General features: G+C 44.3%; 1 protein-coding gene across 5 annotated transcripts in view; it reads right to left on the reverse strand.

Annotated features, from left to right (window-relative positions):
* The window catches only part of LOC102943777 (spermatid perinuclear RNA binding protein), an 87,715-nt gene that overhangs the window by 37,426 nt on the left and 28,925 nt on the right, over window positions 1-21,364 (reverse strand). For 4 of the 5 annotated variants that reach the window (XM_043530786.1, XM_043530787.1, XM_043530785.1 and 1 more), the window contains exons 2-3: window positions 3,720-3,901; window positions 226-443 (exon numbers count right to left, since the gene is read on the reverse strand). In XM_043530786.1, the coding sequence (XP_043386721.1) occupies window positions 226-443; window positions 3,720-3,722 (221 nt within the window). In that variant the 5' untranslated portion in view covers window positions 3,723-3,901. Of the gene's footprint in view, window positions 1-225; window positions 444-3,719; window positions 3,902-21,364 lie in introns of those variants that run through there. The other variant, XM_037879343.2, reaches the window with a different exon arrangement.

Here is a 21,364-nt window from a genome sequence, read left to right on the forward strand (position 1 = left end):
ATTTCGTCTTAAAAGCGAGAACAGACCCTGACCAGGTTCCTATTCATTACTCATTCCCTGCACTCATGCAGCGTGCTCGTATCTCAGAAGGAGTCCAGACACATCTACTTCCTGCTATGAACATTCATAACCAGCAAAGCCAAAGAACACTGTGGCCCTTATTTAGCAGGAGAGAAATCCATTCATAGTAGTACAGAGACTCATTATGAGGCTTAACTAACTCACTTGGCATTACTTTCTGCAGCTTCCTCTTTTGCTTCCCCATCTCCCTCGATTTTCACAGACTTGTTCAATTCATCCATCCAATCGGAGACATGTTTAAGGGCACATTCGACTGTCGATACCATGTTCTGCACAGCTTCAAGTTCCTCTGGAGATGGATAAATGGTTGAATGTTTCACCATAACATGGCGGTCATCATTAGCAAAAGATCGGATAGATCTCTGTTACAGAGGTGGGAAAGAGTAGGGAAAAAAAGAACAGTTACTGGCTTATCAAGAGAAGGGGGTTATTTGAAAGGGAATCCTCCCCAATATAGATGGGGGAGTATTTTAGGATAACAAAGGTCTAGAATCATGGCAGAACATATATCTCTTCTCTGCCTGAAGTAGAGAGACCCAGCCAATTAAATGTGAAGCACTGAAAAAAGCCAAACCGGAATAAACTGGTAGCAAAGTGCAACAGCACATTGTGCCTGTGACTTGGCCATCAGGAATGTAGGTTGTAATGTTCTCTGTACCAGCTCCCAAACTAGGGGCAGAAAAACTCGGGTCCAGGGCTAGAAAAATGCAAGGAGGAGAAATTTCTCGTCTCCTTTACTCTACAACTAGCCTTTTCACTCTCTTCTGCTATTCCCCATATTGTTTATCAGCTTCACCCAATAGCAGCTGTAAGCTCCTAAGGACAGGGACAATGCAGTCTCTTATCTGCATGAGATTTACCCATGCACAGCAATGGCTGGTATGAATACCAGTCAAGCACTGCCCTAGCTAATCCTACCTGCAATGGTTAATAAAGGTATTTTTGGGTGCTTGCCTTGCATAACTTCGCCAAGAAAGTTTCACTTTGGGGAAAAAAGCCATGGTTCTGATAAAGCATAAAGAGCCAGGGAGGTCTAGTGGGCAGGGGGATGAATGAGGCAGCAGGAAACCTGGGTTCTGTTCCTGTCTCTGCCACTGCCTCTGACCTGCTGTGTAACCTTGGGAAAGTCACTTTCCCTCTGCGCCTGGTTCCTCCTCCCTCTTTTTGTCTAAGCTTTTCTAGGCAGGGACTGTGCCCATGTCTATGTCCATGCAGCACCTTGGACAGACAGGCCCTGAGCTTGGTTGGGGTCTCTAGTCCCCACTGAAATACAAACAGTAAATAGTAACTATGAAGGTAAGGGGCTCTTCAATAAATTCACAGTGCATTCTGGAATACTCTGTCCCTTTGTTCAGACCCTCAGCAGCTGAGTGGCTCCAAGGGGTCAGCTGATCTGGTTCCAAAGAGGAAATTCAAGGGCTCCATGCACATCAAGGAAGTCATCTTGTTTTGGGGCAGGTAATCTGGAAAGAGGTGTCCTGGGGAGGAGGCTGAGAGAAGCTGCACTTTATACAGGGCTTTGACAATCTGGGAGAACAACTGCCTGGCAAGACATGCCAAGAGCTGCAGCTTTCCCCTCATGCTCGGCTGGGTGCAGAGGCAGCCCACCAGCCTCTCGCTCTACGCGTTTGGTGCTGCCAAGCTGGAAATATTGCATCTGGGTCTGCAGCAACTACACATCACAAGGAAAATCCTGAGAGACAGGAAGGAATTCGCAAAGAGCATGAAAAATGGCTAGAAAGGAGGCTGGAAGAGAAGGGTTAAGCTTGTGGGGAAAGATTAAAATCATCAAATAGAAAAAACAAGGGGTTAAAGGATCCCAAATAAAGAAGGGCTTGTAAGGAGGGCTCATGGAGTTCCATGATGGGGATAGGTGGCACAGAGACTTGTGACCTGATTGGAGATGTCTGGTTGCCATGCCATCCAGGCAAGACATGTATGATCTGAAAAGTTAGTGAGCCAGCATGGGCAGCCACTCGTCTACCAGATGTTTCCCTTTCAGCCACATGTAACCCTGGTGCTCAAAGGCCAATCTGATGCAGTGTCAGGGAACTCTTTACTCTGTTCCCTACGAACGGGAAAGAATCAAAAATATTCCCAGTACGTGGATCACAGGGTCTTCCCCTGCCGCCCGGCAGACTGGTGCACTCTTGCTAATCATTTACTTCCATAAACTGCATTTATCCTGCAGTGACGGGGAATCTTTCCCCCTCCTTCACAGCTTGTAACCATGCCTGAGCTCAGAGACAGCAGGGCCTGTAATGGATCCAAGCAGTCTCATTGCTGAATCTGCATTTAGTTCTCCTATCCCACAGGCAATGTACATGTTCAGGGAGAAGTGCATTGGTTCACAGGTAAGGAGTGCTCCCCCTACGCCCTGCCCAGTACTCTCACACTAGAATTCCATTCCTGAAGGTCCCTGCTGTCGTTCACCTCAGGTACAAAACACAAAGATACAGGTAAAGGGTGCTGCAGCTCAGCAGTCAATCAGTGAGATGGATTTGTTAATTCACGTCCACCCAAAGAATGTCCCCTTCTCCCCAAATCTCCCTTCTTGTGAACACAGATTACAGAAAATACTCCAGCAGTGGCAAACTGATAAGCCTTTAACTTGTGTATTAGAAACACACGGTTACCTCACTAACGGGCAATGGCAAAATAAGTACTAAGCAAGAGAATCTGGGTCAAGAATTCATTGGACCCAGCAAGCTTTCCATTCAAAGTCCAATCTGTGCCCTGTGTTCCCTGATGTCCCCTTTCCCCCCATAGCATTCTTCTCACCACAGAGGGTGAAATCTTAATTTGTGTTTGGCTGGGTTTTCATTTAATGGATTTCATTAGCAATCGTCTACTCAAATCTGAATACAGTACTTTACTGTAAATATAATGCTGCGCCTAGTCACTCCTCCCTGTCTCGCAGCAACAACATGTAGAGGACTTAAAAAAAAAATCAATAGGCTGAAATTACTCCTAACAGCTGGCTCTCAGGAATTAGTTAATTGGGCGGGTTTTTCCCCCTTCCTTGAATGCATTTTAGAAAAACTAAACCATTCCAAGCCCTTCACATTTGCACAGCTTTGCAAATTCAATGCATCTCTGACTCTTGCGATTTGTAACAGATACAAGCAGGCAGATTGGAAGTGACTCCTCACTTAGTCATCAAATATGCCCGGATGGGTACTGGTTACATATGTATCATATCTATGCTATTAATAGGTGAGCACAGAGCTCTGGCTTTTAATTTTTAACATTAAAATATAGAGAGAGCCAACATCTGATCTTGTGGGGAAGGGGTGGGTGGGGAGTGTCAGTGTTTGTTATGCAATCCACAGTTCAAGGTCACACACACACACTGCAACAGCTTGCTAATGCCAGTTTTATTAGAAAAGGTTATTTATGAGCATCCCCTTCATTTGTGTTTAATAATGCATGTCCTGCAGGCTCACAAGGCTTCATTCTCCGGTTAGAAAAAGCCCCTCAATAAATCAAAGCTCATTTGCTTTGCTTAAACCATGTGGAGACATCTTTAATGCAGTCGAGTCAGAAAATCCTTCCACTCTTGTTTTAACAGATTCCACAACGGGCTAGGGGTGGATAATAATTTTAATGCAGCCATATTAATGAAGACAGTTACCTACCATGGTTTGCTAGAGTCTCAGCTCCGCTCCCCCTCCCCCTTCTCCTTTTCCCTCCTCCTCGGTATCTTTGCTAGGCACTGTTTTTGCCTGACAGAACCTCCTCATAAGCCTCTCAATCCCCTGCCAGCTCAAGAGTTCATACAGGCGAGATGCTCCAGGAGTCGCTTTCTGCAATACAACACCTGCAAAGAGAGAGAGAGAGAGAAACAACTTGAAGACAGAAGAAACCACATGCTAATTCTGATTGCTTTTCAAAGCAGCACATTAAACCAAGCCACTGATTAAAGCAGCAGGCTTCAAAAGAAGGGGGGGAGGAAATCATCAATGCCGAACAAAAAGCAGATGTCTCTATAGAAAGCAATTTTTTTTTTTTAAAACGTGCCCACATACAGGTTACCACTTTCCTGTGCCATCCTCATCCGGGTTCATCAGCCGAGAAGCAACTGGCATTCAAAAGCTCTGATACCCGGGAGTTCAGAATTCCAGGGTATTTAGTACAGTTGATATGAAGCCAGCCACAAAACTGGTGTGCCACTTTTATCCATATATCACAATCTTGGGCACTGAATTACTTTTCATTTATTATTTGTACTTCATTGGTGCCCCAAGACCCCAATCAGGATGATGGCCCCAAGTGTGCCAGGTGCTGTACAAATATAGTAAGAAAGAGTCCCTGCCACAAACAGCTACAGGTTGAGGTTTTCAAAGCAGGGCAGGGGATTTAGTCCAAATCGAATGGAAGGTGAAATTCACAAGAGAATGCATGGCTGAGTCACCTGGCGCCACCCTGAAAACTTCACCCATGACCTCTGAGCCCCCTGCTGACACTGTGCATCTCTGTGCTGCTTTCCACAGCACCAGACAGGCAAGCGAACCCATGGACAGCAAGCCCTGGAAGAACTGGGGAATACCAGGCATTTCTCCTCTGAACCATGTTACAACAGAACATTTATCCCTCTCTGCACCTGAAAAAAGCCTTCGCTCGTGTCTGCTATTTGTAGTGGAATGTGGTATTTCATATCAGGGAAGACCAAAAGCCAGGGAGTTTCTCTCTTTGGCGGGGGTGGGGTTGGGTGGTAGTGTAAATGGAGAAATCAATCTCCAAAAGTGCAGGGTTAGGAGCTGACAGGAAACTGCAGCCGGCTCAGAGAAGGGAAACACACAACAATCCAAGCTGGGCTCTGTTCTAGGCTATTTACATTTCCTGAAAACCCACTATACTACCCCAGCACCTAGTGTACTGGTGTCCCACTCACACACTTGAAGGCTAGGGCCTGTACACCCTCATTTTCTGTTCTGTGCATACTGGCAAAGCTAAAAAGAAAAACATTGAAATAAAAGCACAAAGCTCCTTCCCCTATCCCAGAGCAACAGGCACCATTACTGGGGGGCACCACGATGCAACTGCAAATAGGTGCTTGGCGAGAACACAGTGATGGGGCGAGTACCATGTGACAAAGGAGAGGAAATGAGCTCAGTGCGCACTGAGGAACACCAGTCCTTGCAAAGAACTCCCGTTTCCCTCTCATTCCATATACCACCACGTAAACTTTTCAGACACATTTGCAGTGGGTTGAAAGCCAGTTGGTAAAATCCTGCCGGCTGACATGTGCTCTCTTTTTCTTGTATCTTTCAATCCTGCACATCAAACAATATGTTGGATATTGTCTATCGAACAATCCTGACATTGTTAAAGGTTAAAACCTGCTTTTGCCAACAGCATAGGGACTAGAGAAGTGACTTGAAAGCATACTTTAACTACAGAGGTGTGACAAAATTATTAAAATGTTGCGTCCCGTACAGATTTGCACACATCTAGAAAGGGAGCAATACATTCCACTTCACTGTGCCCCTATTTGAGAAGTGAAGCAGATTTACAGGACTAAATTGCTTTGGGAGCAATTTGTTGTCTATAAAGAGGTCTCTGCGAACTCCAGACTAATGTACTTGGGATACAGTACAGTGTAACAACCAACCAACCAGCCAGTGAAAGGGTCTGATACAGGGGCCCCCCTTATGGTTAAATATGGGGATGGGTTGAAGGAGAATATAAATAATGAAGGGGTCAGATGTGGTTACAGTAAACGCTTTTTGGGGGCGAGAAGGGTTGGACGGGACAAGTTCATAGGGAGAGAGATGGATTGAGATGAGCCTCTGCCAAGAAAGGGCCCTGAAAGCCCAACAGGGACAGAGCTTGGACAATAAACACAGGTATATTTGCCTTTAGAACCAAAGTAGAGTGTCCTAGTTCCATGGCAGGGCCAACAGGGAGCACCGAATAACCAGGCTAAGACTCCCTCTCCCTGCAGCCCCCCCATAGCACACACTCACAACCTGCTCAGCTCTCCAGCCTCAGAAAGTTCCAGTCCTGCCCTCCCACTGCAGGCTGAGATGCCAAAGTTGCCATTAAAGTCCCAACGGGAACTGGGGTCCAAACCCTGGGGAGCTTTTGAAGTCTCAGACTTACTTTGCACAGACCCAATCCTTGCAAATGCTCCCATAGGCAGATAGCTACTCACTTGTTTAGCCCCACTGATGTCATGGTCACCTCACATGAGTAGAGTTATACACATTTAACAGGTTTCAGAGTAACAGCCGTGTTAGTCTGTATTTGCAAAAAGAAAAGGAGTACTTGTGGCACCTTAGAGACTAACCAATTTATTTGAGCATAAGCTTTCGTGAGCTACAGCTCACTTTATTTAAGTGATTGCAGATTGGGACCCAAGGCAGCAAGCTCCCAGGCCTCACGTACGCCCTTGGACTTCCAGGCATTCGTACACCTCCCTCCCTGTGGTGAACAGCTGCTGAGGCCCCAGGACAGTGTCCCAGGTATGGAAACAGAGCCCATTGCAGCCGGGATTCTTGTTACTTTCTGAAAAAGCCAAATTGTCCCTTGGTTAACAGGAAACATGTGGGTGCCACACCCTCCGTCCAACACTTTCAGCTGCACAGGGGTGTCAGTCAGGGCCCAGTCTTTGGTTTTCCGCCACTTCTCAGCATGGCAACAGTGCGTCAAACATTCTTCACCAGAGCAGCCGATGGGCTTAAAAACACAGGAAGGCCTATTTCTGGATTTAGCGAATGTGTCCATCACCAGTCTTTAGACACCAAGCTACGCGCCAGCCTGGACTCCCTTCCAGGACTGCTATAAGCTGCAGGTTATAGGTGACAACACAATGAAAACAGATGGATGGAAATGGCTGACTGAGCAAATTCTGGTGCTTCACTAAATTGCTGGGCAGACAGTACTGTCTAGAGGCCAAGCCTGCAATCCACCTCTTGAGCTCCGAGAACAAATGTACCTCAGGGTGCAATTCCGCATGCACTGAGCTCTTTTCTGTATACTCTGAAAACCTGAAATAGCTTCAAAGCAAATGTTTACAGCGTGACCGGGGCTATTTTGTCTCTGCTGCACAGTGGACATGTTACGCAGCATCAACATCTTTCAATGCTATCCTTGAGAGGGGTAGAACAATGCAGCTTTTCAGAGAGGCTCCTAGTTGCATTAACAAGCAAAACAAGTCGGGCAAGAGTCACCATTAATCCAGTTCTACCTGCCCTTTTCCCCAAAAGTGAGCGATTGAGGTCTGGGGAAATGGCTGCACTGTGCTCCGATTAGGGAGGGAGTTACAGATGACAGCATCTTCATCAATATTATTCAGGAAGAAGAAGAAAAATCACCACATACAATTCTAGCTGGAGTTGTCCTACAGTGTTCTTTCAAATTATTAATTGCCCAACAATACTCCTCAGAAGTGTCCGCACAAAGGAAAACTTGATGCAGTTCAGGCTCCAGGAGAGAATGTTTAATAAAACCACTAAACAGAATGGAGCCCGCTTTCTAAAAATTCAGATGCTACTTTAAGAACAAGGCACAGAGTGGAAAATAAACAGAAGCCAAGATTAGAGCAGCCCCAGCCATCTGGATTGAGCAATGTGCTTGTTACCAGGCCCATCAGAAGGGATAAAAACGGACTGCAATCCTTCTAATCCAGCAGCTTTGTTCTGCCACTAACTCACCACAGAGCATCTATGCTAGGACCAGCCACTACCTGAGACAGCTCCATCCAGACGGTTGGCGTTCCTAAGGGGTGGCCTAGGCCCTAGAGGACATGATGGTAAAAGCTGCTTGTTCCTGGGCTACACCATAGCTAGCGCCCCCGCAGCTTGTAATGAATTTTCCAGGAAAAGCCTCTAGGGTAAACAAAGCCATGAGTGACCTCAGGAAAGTCACTTACCGTCTCTGTGCCTCACTCCCCACCTGTAAAATGGGCATAATACTTCCTCACCTCACCGGGGCCAGGAGAGGAGGATTGATGTGATTTTTTAAATCCTCAGACAGAAGGCACTAGAGCAATGTGAAGTATTATTACCTCGTTTAGTGCTGGTGTGTAACTCACGGTCTCTCTAAACTGTCTCCACAGCAGGTCTGGGAACAACCAGAACACCGATGTTTAAAAACACACAGTTTCTCAACAGAAGTAAAACACAACAGGAAATGGGCTCTTGAGGCTCATCTTAATCCTAACATAACCAATTTAGAAGTGGCTGCAGCATGCCTGGGCCTCCACGCCCAGCAGGATGGCCACAGAGGGCCCAGAAACGTTTCCATTAAACACCCCATCCTTCACAAGGAACTTTTGGCATGGGCATGAGATGAAGAGTTTGATATGTGGCCTTAATAATGGGGTTTATTCCTGCAGCTGTCAATTGTGCTTCCTGGACTTAAAGATGCTCATTTAAATAGTTTTGGACATACCAACATGCAGCCCTTTAGCTGTCTTTAGTTACTTCTGATTGGCAAGGTGGCAGGCAGGAGCAACAGGTCTGTGAACTCCACATGGCCTGAAACTAACAAGGCAGCTGAGACTCCATTTTACCCTTAGAAAAGGGCATCTTGGATACCTGTCACCAACCCAGCAGCCCAAAGCTGCGCTTTGCACAGAGAAATGCTGCTGGAATAAATGGGGAATGGAAACAGGGTCACAGTACATTGAACTCTTTAGTTATCTAAATGCCCACTTCTCTGCTGCTTGGGCATCTGGCCAGGCTGTCGGAAGAGTCCAGGGTCCATGATGACTACTTCAATGCTACAGCAAGACTCAACAAGCCAGCAATGCTCTTCTGGGGCACTAAAGCACCCTCTGCCCTTCTAATCTTTCCTTCACTCCAGCATCAGCAGGTGAGGCACTGTAGCGTAAACAGCAGGTTGAAGGGCAACACAAATAATCCTGAGACTATCTGAGTTGACCTCAACAGCGTTGAGAGATAACTAATGCTGAGGAGAGCAGGAAGGGAGGTTCCCAAAGTAGGTTGGGGTTTGCAGGTAGGATCAGACCCAGCAGCAAAAATGCTGCAGTTTATGCAGCATACAAGGAAAAAAAAAAAGTTACGTTCAGTGAAATTAAGGGGGAGGATTAATATCAAAATAAGAGTCCTGGAGCTTTAATTGTGAGTTAGTTTTAATTTCTGCTCTGCATGCAAAAGGCAGGTAATTTTTCATCACGACACACACAATGCTGCTTGGATAAGGAAAGGAGTATAATTCTGCAGTATAATTTTATTTCTGGCTTTCTGCCAAGTGTCTTTCTGGCAGCATCTACCAGAGTGGGAAACTGTGTATCTGGGTCAGGAAAGACAAGTTGCTTTTCAGAACAGCTCAATACATTTGGCAGAACTGCTGATATTATAATTGAACTCTTTCAGCAACTCTTTTTATGATGCATCAAGACACCAATCAAAACAAGATCCGCAGCACTGATTAGTGTCAAAATAACTGACGGAGAAACAGCAAAATAGTTTCTCCTGGTTTTAAAAGCATCAACATGCTGAGGGGAACAACAACAATTCAGGAGGTTTCACCATGGGAAAATCTTCTAACTCATTCTGACCCTTCTCTTCTGTGGATGTTTAAGATTTTAAGTCCTAATTCCTAAAAGAATGGCACAGAAACTCTGGTTTCTCCCTTCTACAACAGCATGCAAAAGCGGAAATACCTCCTACCCTGGGTATGTCTACACTGCATTAAAACCCTGTGGCTGGCTCATGCCCACTGACTCAGGGTTGTGCTAAAGGGCTGTTTAATTGCAGTGTGGGCACTCAGGCTTGGGCTGGAGTCTGGGCTATAGTACCTTGCAAGGTGGGAGGGTCCCAGATCTGGGAATGGCTGACAACGGATGGATCACTTGATCATTACCTGCTCTGTTCATTCCCTCTGAAGCACCTGGCATTGGCCACTGTCAGAAGACAGGATACTGGGCTAGACGGACTTTTGGACGGACCCAGCCCCTTAGACAGACCCCCATGAGCCTGAGTCGGCTGGCACAGGCCAGCTGTGGGTTTTTAATTACAATGTAGACATGCCCTTGGACACATGAGCATCCTGAAAGGGAATGCAATTGTAGCACTGGGATATACCACTGACTGGTAAAGCTCTTGCTGCTACCAATAATATGCCTGGAGTCAACTAAGTTAGTAAAGTCATGCAAGTTTATTTTCCAGGGATGCAATTTTCTCAGAAAAACCTGTGTTAACCCTGAGAAGCCTGGAATTTTCCATCCAAGTGAACGCGTGCAGAGCAGCGCTAGAGTTACGGCTAGGCAGGTACTTCCATTCCAAGTTCTTAAATTTAATTAAAAAAAACAAAAACTCTTTGAGTCTAACATTTCTCCTGCTTGCCTCCCGCCCAAAGGAGATTTTTTGGGGGAAAGTAGTTAAATTCCATTTCTCTCTCGCCCCCCTAGTCCCCAGCCCCATTTGTGTGAGCAGATTCTGATGAACAAAAAATTGCTTCTTTCTAATCTCCAAATCCCCAGTGCAGAATTGTGTCTTGTATCTGCATGAAGAAAATCTAAAGTTGGAGACTTTTGACGCTTCACAGAACATAACTCGATAAGTTTATGGAGGAGATGGTATGATGGGATAACATGGTTTTGGTAATTAAATATTCATGGTAAATAGGCCCAATGGCCTGTGATGGGTTTTAGATGGGGTAAGATCCAAGTTACCCGGGAAAGAATTTTCTGTAGTATCTGGCTGATGAATCTTGCCCATATGCTCAGGGTTTAGCTGATCGCCATATTTGGGGTCGGGAAGGAATTTTCCTCCAGGGCAGATTGGAAGGCCCTGGAGGTTTTTCGCCTTCCTCTGTAGCATGGGGCACGGGTCACTTGCTGGAGGATTCTCTGCTCCTTGAGGTCTTTAAACTACAATTTGAGGACTTCAATAGCACAGATATAGGTGTGAGGTTTTTTGTAGGAGTGGTGGGTGAAATTCTGTGGCCTGCGTTGTGCAGGAGGTCAGACTAGATGATCATAATGGTCCCTTCTGACCTAAATATCTATGAATCTATGAAACATGCTCAGTACACAAGTTCCAAATAACTTTTTAACATATGAAAGTGCAGGTCATACCCAATACTTGAACGATGCACAGTGAATCAGCTGCATTTACACCAATGGTCATATGTTCAAACACAAAAGCAGTGCATTTAATTGACTCTCTGGATCTCTCCTTTCCCTTCTCATGACGAGGAACACTGCCTCAACGCTCACAAAATTTCATGTATCACTTTTTATTTTAAAACAATTTTACAGTTCAGATTTTAACATAAATGTGAGGAAATTCAAAGTTAAGGTTTGCATCTCAGCCACTGGTTAGCTACTTTGCATCTATAACCCAACTGAGGGATGAGCCAGCCCCAATTTGATAAGACAGGTTCTCTCAATAATCAAGGACACACAGATAAGCCAAATCCACCATACAAACAAGTGTACATTATACCAATGGGAAAAGCATTATAGATTTTAACAGGGCTGAAATAAATAGATTTCTATAGAAATGTAATAGGATTTCTACAGAAATTACTCTAAAGTCCATCAGAATTTAACAAGGGCAATATCCTTCCTGTAGGTTTCTAAGCATCCTAAAGAATTCTATGGAAGAAAGGTGCCTATCAAATCTGTAGGAGACCTTTAAAAACAAATGTATGAGAAAGTAATCTTTCTACAGACCATGTTAGGCACTTACCTGGCCCGTTACCACAGTATCCAACTGCCTCAGTCTAATGTATTTATCCTCAACAATACCCAAGTGAATTAGGGCTGTGCTATTATCCCCACTGTGCTGGTAGTAAACTGAGACAGAGAGACTAAGTGACTTGCCCAAGGTTATACAGCGAGGCTGTGGTAGAGCAGGGAATAGAAAATTGAGTCCCAGGCTAACACCTGAAGCCACTGGATCATCCTTCGCCTATGTGACTTTCCCATAAAAGGAGAAGCAAGAGCTAAATCAGGATTAAGGTACCCAGCCTCCAGGCAAGACCAACAGTTCGCCTGTATACTAGCAAATAACGCTTTTCTCTTCCAAAGTTACAATTAAACAGAGATAAATTTCACAGTGTACACTGCAGTAAATACTCCTCACTGTTATGTAAGGGACCAAAGGCTGACTGTTTCCAAGCCACCTGGGTGTTCCAGCCAGCACGAAAGACTCCTAGAGAAGCAGCGGATGCTGCCAAGGCAATGATTCCATTCTCTCTCTACAGCCCGGACACCGGCATCACTGCCTTTTATTGCCCATTCCTGATGCATAAAGCGGTTGAGGCTCATCACCTTTCCTGCAGGGCAACAAAGCATAACGACGTTCTGATATGGACGGGGCAGGAGAAAGCGAAGATGAAAATGAAGACAATGTGGAAATACAGGAGTTGTCACTGCTGCTCTGTGGCAACAAGCGGAGCAACAATATACATACACACAGAAACATGTTTTCACCTCATACCTCCCCTTCCAACCATGGCAGACTGGCTATTTGCAGGGATAACCTGAATATCTAGAGTTATAACAGTAGATACTAAACCTTTTTTTGGAAGAGAGATAAATCCTCCTCCTTTGGGATTTAACCCGATCTCTATTATGGGTTAGGAGATTTCCCGAATGGTAGACTATGCCCACTAAGGGGTTTCTTGCACTTTCATCTGAAGTATCTAGTCCTCACCACTGTCAGACAGCCTACTGGACTAGATGGACTCTAGGTCTGATCCACTCTGCCCTACGTTCTTACTAAAGCTGGTTGAAAAACTGGAAAATGTTCAGGACAGAGCTTTTAGTTGAAAATCTAATTATTTTTCACAGAAAACTCAAGATTCAGGAGTTTTCAGCCAGCTGTAGCTCCTGTGGATCTCAAAGTACTTTACAAATAACTATTTAGGCTTCCTCAACGCCTCCAGCATTAGGCTCCTTTAAGGAGGTATCTAGACTCACTAATCACTTTTGAAAATCAAAACCATGATTTCTGTGCCTCATTTTGTAAACTGGGATATTTGAGGCACAGAAGTCAGGGTCATGATTTTCAAGAAGTGACTAATGAACCTGGGTACCCCTTTTTGGGCTCCCTCTTGGCTCATCTTTAAGGAGCCTGATTTTCAGTGGTTGGGTATTTAGCACTTTTTGAAAATCAGGGCTCTTTAGGGAGACTCAAGTTGTGCCCTGAAAAACTGGAATACCCAAAAATCACTGAGTGGTTTTGAAAAATCTTTGCCTATCTCAAATCCCCAATGCTGTGATCTGGCCACACAACCATCAACCCTTACAGCCTGAACTTCAACCAGTTGCAATTTGCATCAGCTGAGAGATCAAAGCTCAAGAAACGTAAGTTTATTATAAATACCAGCAGAAATGTAATTACCAGAGCACTATGATACTTGTTATGGAAAACCTTACACCTGCCACAAACACTGCAATTCAAGAGGACTCAGGTTACAATAAATTACTCAGAGTATGTGATTAATTAATTAAATTAACCAGTTTACATTACTAGCTTTATCAAAATCTTAGCTTCCTCCTGCCCCCAAAACCAGAAAGTTTAACAGACTAGTGCCTGTGGTCTTCAGAACAAGAAATGGAACAGTCCCAGCTCAGTTTTAAAGGCATTCCAAATACCAGCATTAGCTAGATTCTTAGACCCATCACCATAGTATCTCAGCACCCGCACTACATGCAACCCAACACATCAGTGACAACTAACACTGAGACTCGCCGTGAAACTGCCATGAAAATCCATTCAGGTCGAAGGGTGAATGCCTGGGCTTGGGACTGAAGACAGACCAAGCAGAGTGAACGAATTCAAAACTGGCTCCTAAGTGACAAGTGGATAAATAAAAGGAGCTCAGTGCGCAATGCAGCCTGCTTCAAGTCTTTACGGGCCCATGAAAGAGAACTCTCTGTAGGGCTCAACACAACAGAAAGCAGAACATGTAAGTGACGTAAAACACTTTTGGGCAGGGGCTTGTCTTATTATGTCTCTAAGGCACACATTAGGCACTACATAAATAATTAAACCATGATTTGAGGACTTCAATAGCTCAGACATAGGTGAGAGGTTTATTGCAGGAGTGGGTGGGTGAGATTCTGTGGCCTGCATTGTGCAGGAGGTCAGACTAGATGATCATAATGGTCCCTTCTGACCTTAATGTCTATGAGCCTATGATATTATTCACTTAAGGTTTAAGCAGAAAACTCATGATCAAACTATGAATATATTCACCAAGAATTTAAAAGCAATTTCTAGCTTCCAACATCCTGAAGTGTGAGTTCCTGCTCTTCTATACAACGTGTACTAAGAAAACCTGGAGTCATTTCAGAACACACATCTGTCTGTGGCCCCAGGAAGTGAAGTATTAATTATGAAACCACTAACATCCAAAATGAACTGTTCTGAGATCCACAGGCTTGTTAGACTGCAGGAGATTGTTCACTGGAAACACTGTATTATACCTAAACGGCTTTGGAAATAGAGCTGTAATAACTGATGGTGCTACAGGAGCTAACCCTGCTTTTATTTATAGTTTTCACACTTCTCATCAACCCATCAGCCAAAATTTTATAAGGCAGCAACATGAAAATACAGCAGAAAGAAGTTGGCAAAAATCCAATTTTTTCAATTTAATTCCAAAACTCTTCTTGGATTACTAGGCATGTGGCTTTTCCAGTCACATGCAAAATTTCAAAGACAATTTTTTCTTTATTATTGTACATTAGGAATATATCTGTATTTGCAATTAAATCGAAAGGTACCAATATGGTCCAAGCTAAATCAGAATATGGGCATCTAGTCCAACTCCCTGCTTGGTCCTGCTTTGAGCAGGGGGTTGGACTAGATGACCTCCTGAGATCCCTTCCAACCCTGATATTCTATGATCTCAGAAAGAATAAAATAAATTATATATAGCTTTTGAGTTTGCTCAACAATCAAAAACTGCTCAATGTCTAATGGGAGAGAGTATGTGTGTGAGAGAGATTAAACCCTTACAAAGGGAGGGCATGCCAGGTGCTTCTAACATCAAACCTATTTTAACACCATCCCCATCACCCTGAATGCCTAAAAAAATTAGCCCACAGACAAAGTGGCTACCAAAATTCAGCTCTTAGATTGCAGGCTCCTCAGATAACAATTAATACGTGGAACTCATTGTCACACGCAATCACTGAGGCCAAGTACTTAGTAGGATTACACTTTTATATGACTATTGAGACCATCCACACTTCTATTAGACAGGATTTATTTGTATAAGGGATACAATTCCTCATGCTTTAGGGGCATAAGCCAACTTGTAACTTTCAGTGGTTGGGGGAAGTTCCCCAATGGTCAGGTTATTTCATCAAGATCCACTGCAGGATTCTCTTGCCCCTTCCTCCAAAGCATCGAGTACTGGCCCTGACAGAGACTAGAAAGACCAGTGGTGTGACCTGAGTACGGCAATTCCGATGTAATAAAAACCCAGCTGATCCAAGTTATTCACAGCTAGTCATATGTTTAGCACAAAATGGAATGCAACTGTCCTTTCATTAACAAGGCTGCAAACCCGCTGAATAGCTTCTGCACCAGCCTCATATCCAGACATAACACAGAAAGGTGGGCTGCACTCACTTGGATGCAGCAGCTCTAAGGATGGGTAGGTGTTAACCAAACTGAGGCCAAATCTCCGAGAAGAGGGGTGGGGAGTGAGCAGGAAGTAGAAGAGAAAACACCAGACAAATCAGAGATGGTTTTCTTTATTTAAGAGACCAGGCCTGCTCCAAATGTGACTGAAGTCAATAGATTCCCACTGATTCCAATGGGCTTGGGATCAGGCCCCCTTTGCTTTGGGCACTCCGCTGAACTTACGTCTATTACGACCCTGAGGCATAATGCAGTTGTGTTTTATTCACCAAATTCCTGAAACTTATTTAGTTAAACATGTCATGCACTCTTCCTATTACATTAATTCCTAAAACACACCAGTCAAGTGGTTCAGCATCAAAATAAAACTGTTTAATTAACTTTACCAGTTGTCCCATCCTCTAGGTCTCACTTTAATCATTTCAACTGATCTACTGCATTTAAAATAAATGTAGATTAAACCTTTCAGTTGTAGAGCAAGACATAAAATTGCCCTAAAAGAAAAAAAAACACCAGTCCTCCAGAGGATGGGAAAGACTGCCCAACTGCACCATAAAAATAAACTGGGTCTGTACACAAAATCCAATAGCTTCAAGTTATGGCCCCCTGAAAAGCAGAGGAAGGGAAGGATATTTAACTGAAGTGCCCACAAGCTGAACTGATTACGACCCGACTCAGCACCGACTGCTCCAGCCAGTAATACTAAGGGCACCAGACGTCAATGAGATGCAGCAGGAAAGCAGCAAACAGCACACACGGGGCATATTGCTGTGCTCTTCATGGCTAGTGCTAGCACGCCCTTTGCTATGAATAATAAAATGTAAAGACTCTGATTAAGCCACAGATTTGGGATCTCAGTTCTTCTGTGCTGCTCCCAAATAAAGAAAAGTTAAACCTTCCTTTCAGTTACCAATGTACATTTGCATATGTGAAAAAGTTTGAATTACAAGACCATGGTTTATTATTTTTTCAAGCCATCACTTCACCTTGGAAACAGAAATCTAAGCAGCTGTTTCCCCTCTAAATTACCTTCCTGCTGGCCCTGCAGACAATATTTGAAGTTGGCATTTTTAATATTGCAAATCCACACTGGTTGCTTTGCACATCTTTGCCTTTCATGTGGTTTAAACTTTAATGAGCCTTCACTTAAATGCATTTTCTGGCATGTCGGTCTCTCTGCCTCAATGGTTTTGTGCATTTTTTAAACAAAGGGATAAGATTAAAAGGGAAGCTAAGAACTCTGTGGCCATTTGTCAAAGAACCTGAAGCAGGCCACTAGATTCTGCAAAAACTGTATAGAGTCCTACTATATTCTTCATTCATAGTTAGTACACATCTGCCACTGGACCCACCTGTGTTCTATTCCACTAGGGCTACTGCATGCAAGTAGAGGCAGCTGCTTCCGTCCTGTTTAATTAGTGATTTTATCAAAGAACATCTTGCTAAGAACACTAGGATATTAAAAGCTTGTTCAAGCCTTGTGCAGCCTTCCGGTTGCGAACATGGAGCACGAACAATCTTGCAGATCCTCTTATTGTAAGCCCTCAGTCCTGTAGGTAGTGTTGGCTCTAAGACTGGCAAAAGTAACATGTGTACCATAAATTCCTCATGTTTTTGGCTTTGGGCAAACAAGGCTTTATGCTTCAGGTTAACAAAGGGGCCTGTTAAAATGGAGGGATGAATCATGCAACTGTTCACATGACTGTCATCTGCGTGGCCATGAAGGAGACCAGGGTTAGACTCTCACATCGTTAACTAAAGCATAGATACTGGATTCAAATGCAACTTACAAAAGGCACAGAAGAGATAAATGCAGACTCTATATACCAGGATAGGAACGTTTTACACACAAACATGTTCCATAATTATTTTCATTGCTCTGGGTGATGTGGAAAAGAGTGTGGGGGATACCAAGCGCATTCACAACATTACTAAGAGAGAGAACAAAAGGAGGGTAGGTTGCTGGTTGTCTGGTTTTCAACCGGGAAGTCTGGTCACAAAGGGGACCTGGCAGTGTCTGGTTACATGTACTGACTGGACACCAAAAGGCCGATTGGGGAGGGGGAGAAAGGATCACCAACCTGTGCCAGCCCCGGCTCAGTCAGGTCCCCCTCCTACCTGCACCTCGTGGGCAGGCAGGCAGCAGGCTCTGCGTTAGGCTGCAGCTCCCGACCTAGCCGCGGGGGTAGGTGGACAGGATCATGCAATGAGGAAAGGGGAGGTGGAAGAGCAGCGAGCGACGGGGCGGGGGGGGGTGGGGAGGGGAAGGAATTTTCAGAAATTAGAAAGTTGCCAACTCCAGAGGAAAGAAAAATACAAAGGGAGTTCAGCGAGGTTAGAAATAAGAAAACATTTGTTCATCACAGGAAAATGCTCTGATACATCTGGGGAAATAATCCGAGACGGTACCTAAATGACGAAGAAACCCAGAAAGCAATAATGCCCAGAAAAGATCTCGGAGAGGACAGTGGACCAACTGGAGATGGCAGCTGCACGTGGCGGTTGTGGCAAAGGCCTGGGACTCAGAAGGACTAGGTTCTATTTCCAGCTGTATGTGTAATCTTGGACAAGTTAATTAATGTCTCCATTTCCCTATTTATAAAATGGCAATAATATTTGCCCACCTGTACATACAAACCTTCAAGATACTCAAATGAAAGTTGCTATGTGAGTGCAAATATTGTGAGTTTGCAGTGAGACATGGTTAAAAAAAAAAAAAAAAAAAAAGCCACTTCCGGTTTTGAGTCTGTGTACAGTCCAAAACATCCCATCCCATCGCAAGGAGAGATTAGTGCCCTCCTAAGCACCATATATGAGCTAGGTATTATTATTATTATAGCAGAATTATATGTCTGTCTGCCTAAATATTAGAAAAAGACCAACAAGCTGAAGGGAGTTCAGTGAAGAAGAGAAACGCAAATTTTCAGATGACCTGGATGGATGCTTTGAGGGAAAATTGTAAAAGCTCAGGGTAAGAGTTTGGCAATAACGGTTAAGCGGATCAAAGGAACAGGAGAACAACAGCCCAGGGACTTGAAGTGAAGATGAAGGAAGGAGAGGAATCGAGGGTGGCCCAAAGAATTAAGGACACAAATACTGTGGCACACCTCAGGGAAGACTTCGGCTGTGGAACAACGTCCCAGAGGCAGAGGCCCCAACGCTTGGGACATTTAAAATGAGACCAGACTCCATATGATAGAATGTACCGTAGGGCATTCTGCTGAACTGGCTCCTGGGGTGGAAAGCGGGGGACCGGGATGGATTAGCTGAATTTGAGGAATAACAGGCATTAGGGATAGAAAATCCAGGATGAGGACCTAGGGGGAAGGGGGATTAAGTGCCCCCCCCCCAGATATATTAATTTATTCTGAAGTTGCTACTGCCTAAAAGCCTCTGAGCACACCTGTAAGCTCCTGTGTGTCTTGCTAGCAAGCTAGGTGGGTAGCATGGTGAACTTCTCTAGTTTAGACAAAGCCTCTATGGCTATTTCCCCATTTGGAAGAAAGAAACCATAATGCTAATGGGGGTCAGCTGAATGTGTGCAAAGTGCGTTTGACAATGTAAAGTGCTGCATGACATGATGTTATTTAGCCTGCTCCAGTTTACAACCAAGCAGTGCTATTAATTCCCTACATATCATTAATTCAGTTAAGTGAGAGAAAAATCTTTTGACTAAAATCTCCTTTACAGCCTTGTCGCAAGGGATTCCCCATGAAACACAGACCGTGTTCTTAGCACAGACTGCGATTGTTAACATAGCTAGAGATAACCTGGGATAGGTGCTTTTTAATATATTTAATTCTGATTTGTATAAATAAGCATGTGTAGCATTGCAGCACGGACGAGAGCAGCAGAAGTGAACTATTACTGCTCTTCGCCCCGAGTCGCACTTCGTAAGGGGAAGAGAGACTGCCATCCACACTCCAGGCAGGCTGGGTCTATGCAGGAACAGGGAGGATTCTGTGAGGGGGTCTTCACCACCCTCAACAGAAGGTGAGCCATTCAATCTGGTGATGGGTTTACGGATCTCCCCAACTCTAATGGCTGCTACTCACTCTGCAGGAGGCTGCCTGCAAGCTCAGGCAGATGGCACAGCATTGGTTAGGCTCACATCACACTTCTGCATACAAGAGGGAGAGAAATGCAGTGTAATGATGAACACTTGGGTGCACATCACCCCATGACTCCAGGAGCTGGGCCCTCAGCAAGGACCTCTGCCTTGATCCACCCCTGCGGCTAGTGCAGTCACCGCGTTCAGCACTGGTCTCTTTGGCCTCTCTGATGAGGCTGCCCCTACCACAGCAAGCTGCTTAAAAATAAAGGACCCACAAGAATAAATCAATGGCATAACCAGCCAGCAGGACTATAAGCAACCTGAGATCCCATGTGTGTGTGGGGCACCACCTCCTCACCCTGTCTGTTGTTGGCTGGGTTACAGCAGAGCCTGGGTAAGCCCTTTGCTTTTTCCACTCTGAAGTATTTCAGGTGCTTTTTAAACACTGAGAAAATTAGTAACTAAGGCTGTGATTTTCAAAGCTACTTAGGGAACCTGGATGCCCAGTTCCCATTCATTTGTGCCCAAATCCCTAAAGCAGTTTGGGAAATCTCAGTCTAAACCCTTTGCAGCCACACTTGCATTAGCTGTGGCAGACAATCCAGGGAGAATGTTTGGTTTTGTGGCTCATTGCACAACCCATCAAGAAGGCAAGGAGTGGATTCTGAGAGCGTGCCATCCAGACTCTGATCCCACAAGGGAGGAATCTTGACAGAGAGATCTGATCAGATGGGCAAACTAGATAAACCACCTGTAATTTTAACCATTAAACACAATTCATTTTTGCTATCCCTAACAGCTTCAATATGTACTTTAACCTTTTCCTGCATTGAAGATTAGTGGCTCTCAACCTTTCCAGACAACTATACCCTTTCAGGTGTTTGATTTGACTTGCGTACCCCAAGTTTCACTTCACTTAAAAATTACTTGCTTACAAAATCAGACATAGAAATGCAAAAGACTCACAGCACACTATTACTGACAAATTGCTGACTTTCTCATTTTACCATATAATTATAAAATAAATTTATTGGAATATAAATATTTTACTTACATTTCAGTGTATGGGATATAGAGCAGTGTAAACAAGTCATTGTCTGTATGAAATTTTAGTTTGTACTGACTTCACTAGTGTTTTTTACGTAGTCTGTTGAAAACTAGGCAAATATCTAGATGAGTTGATGTACTCCCTGGAAAACCTCTGAGTACCCCCAGGGGTACATGTACCCCTGGTTGAGAATCACTATTGAAGAATCTCTCTCGGATACTTGGTCAAGAAATTAAACTTCAGCTCAGTGGAAAATCTGAATCTTTTCATCAGCAGGTCCTGGAATCAGTGCTACAGACGCATGCGTCTCAGTCTCGTATTGGATAGTAAGGCACCATGGAAGAAGTTCTATCTAGTGTGTAACCGTCAGAGGAGAGTGTTGAAATTCCATTTGCTTGGATGAAATATATTCCCAGGCAGCTTGAATGCAAGTTGAAACATGCTGATTATGCACCAGCTTTCAGAATCAGACCCTTATTATTGCTTTTCCCTTCCTTCTGCTGCATTGTTCAAGTTGTCTGGATGCATCTATACAACTCTGTCATTTAGGGAGAGCCTGGAGTAATTTAGTGTCAAAGTCAGTCTCTCTCCACTGCACTGGAG

Source organism: Chelonia mydas, chromosome 16, assembly GCF_015237465.2.
Source record: "Chelonia mydas isolate rCheMyd1 chromosome 16, rCheMyd1.pri.v2, whole genome shotgun sequence".
NCBI classification, from domain to species: Eukaryota; Metazoa; Chordata; order Testudines; family Cheloniidae; genus Chelonia; species Chelonia mydas.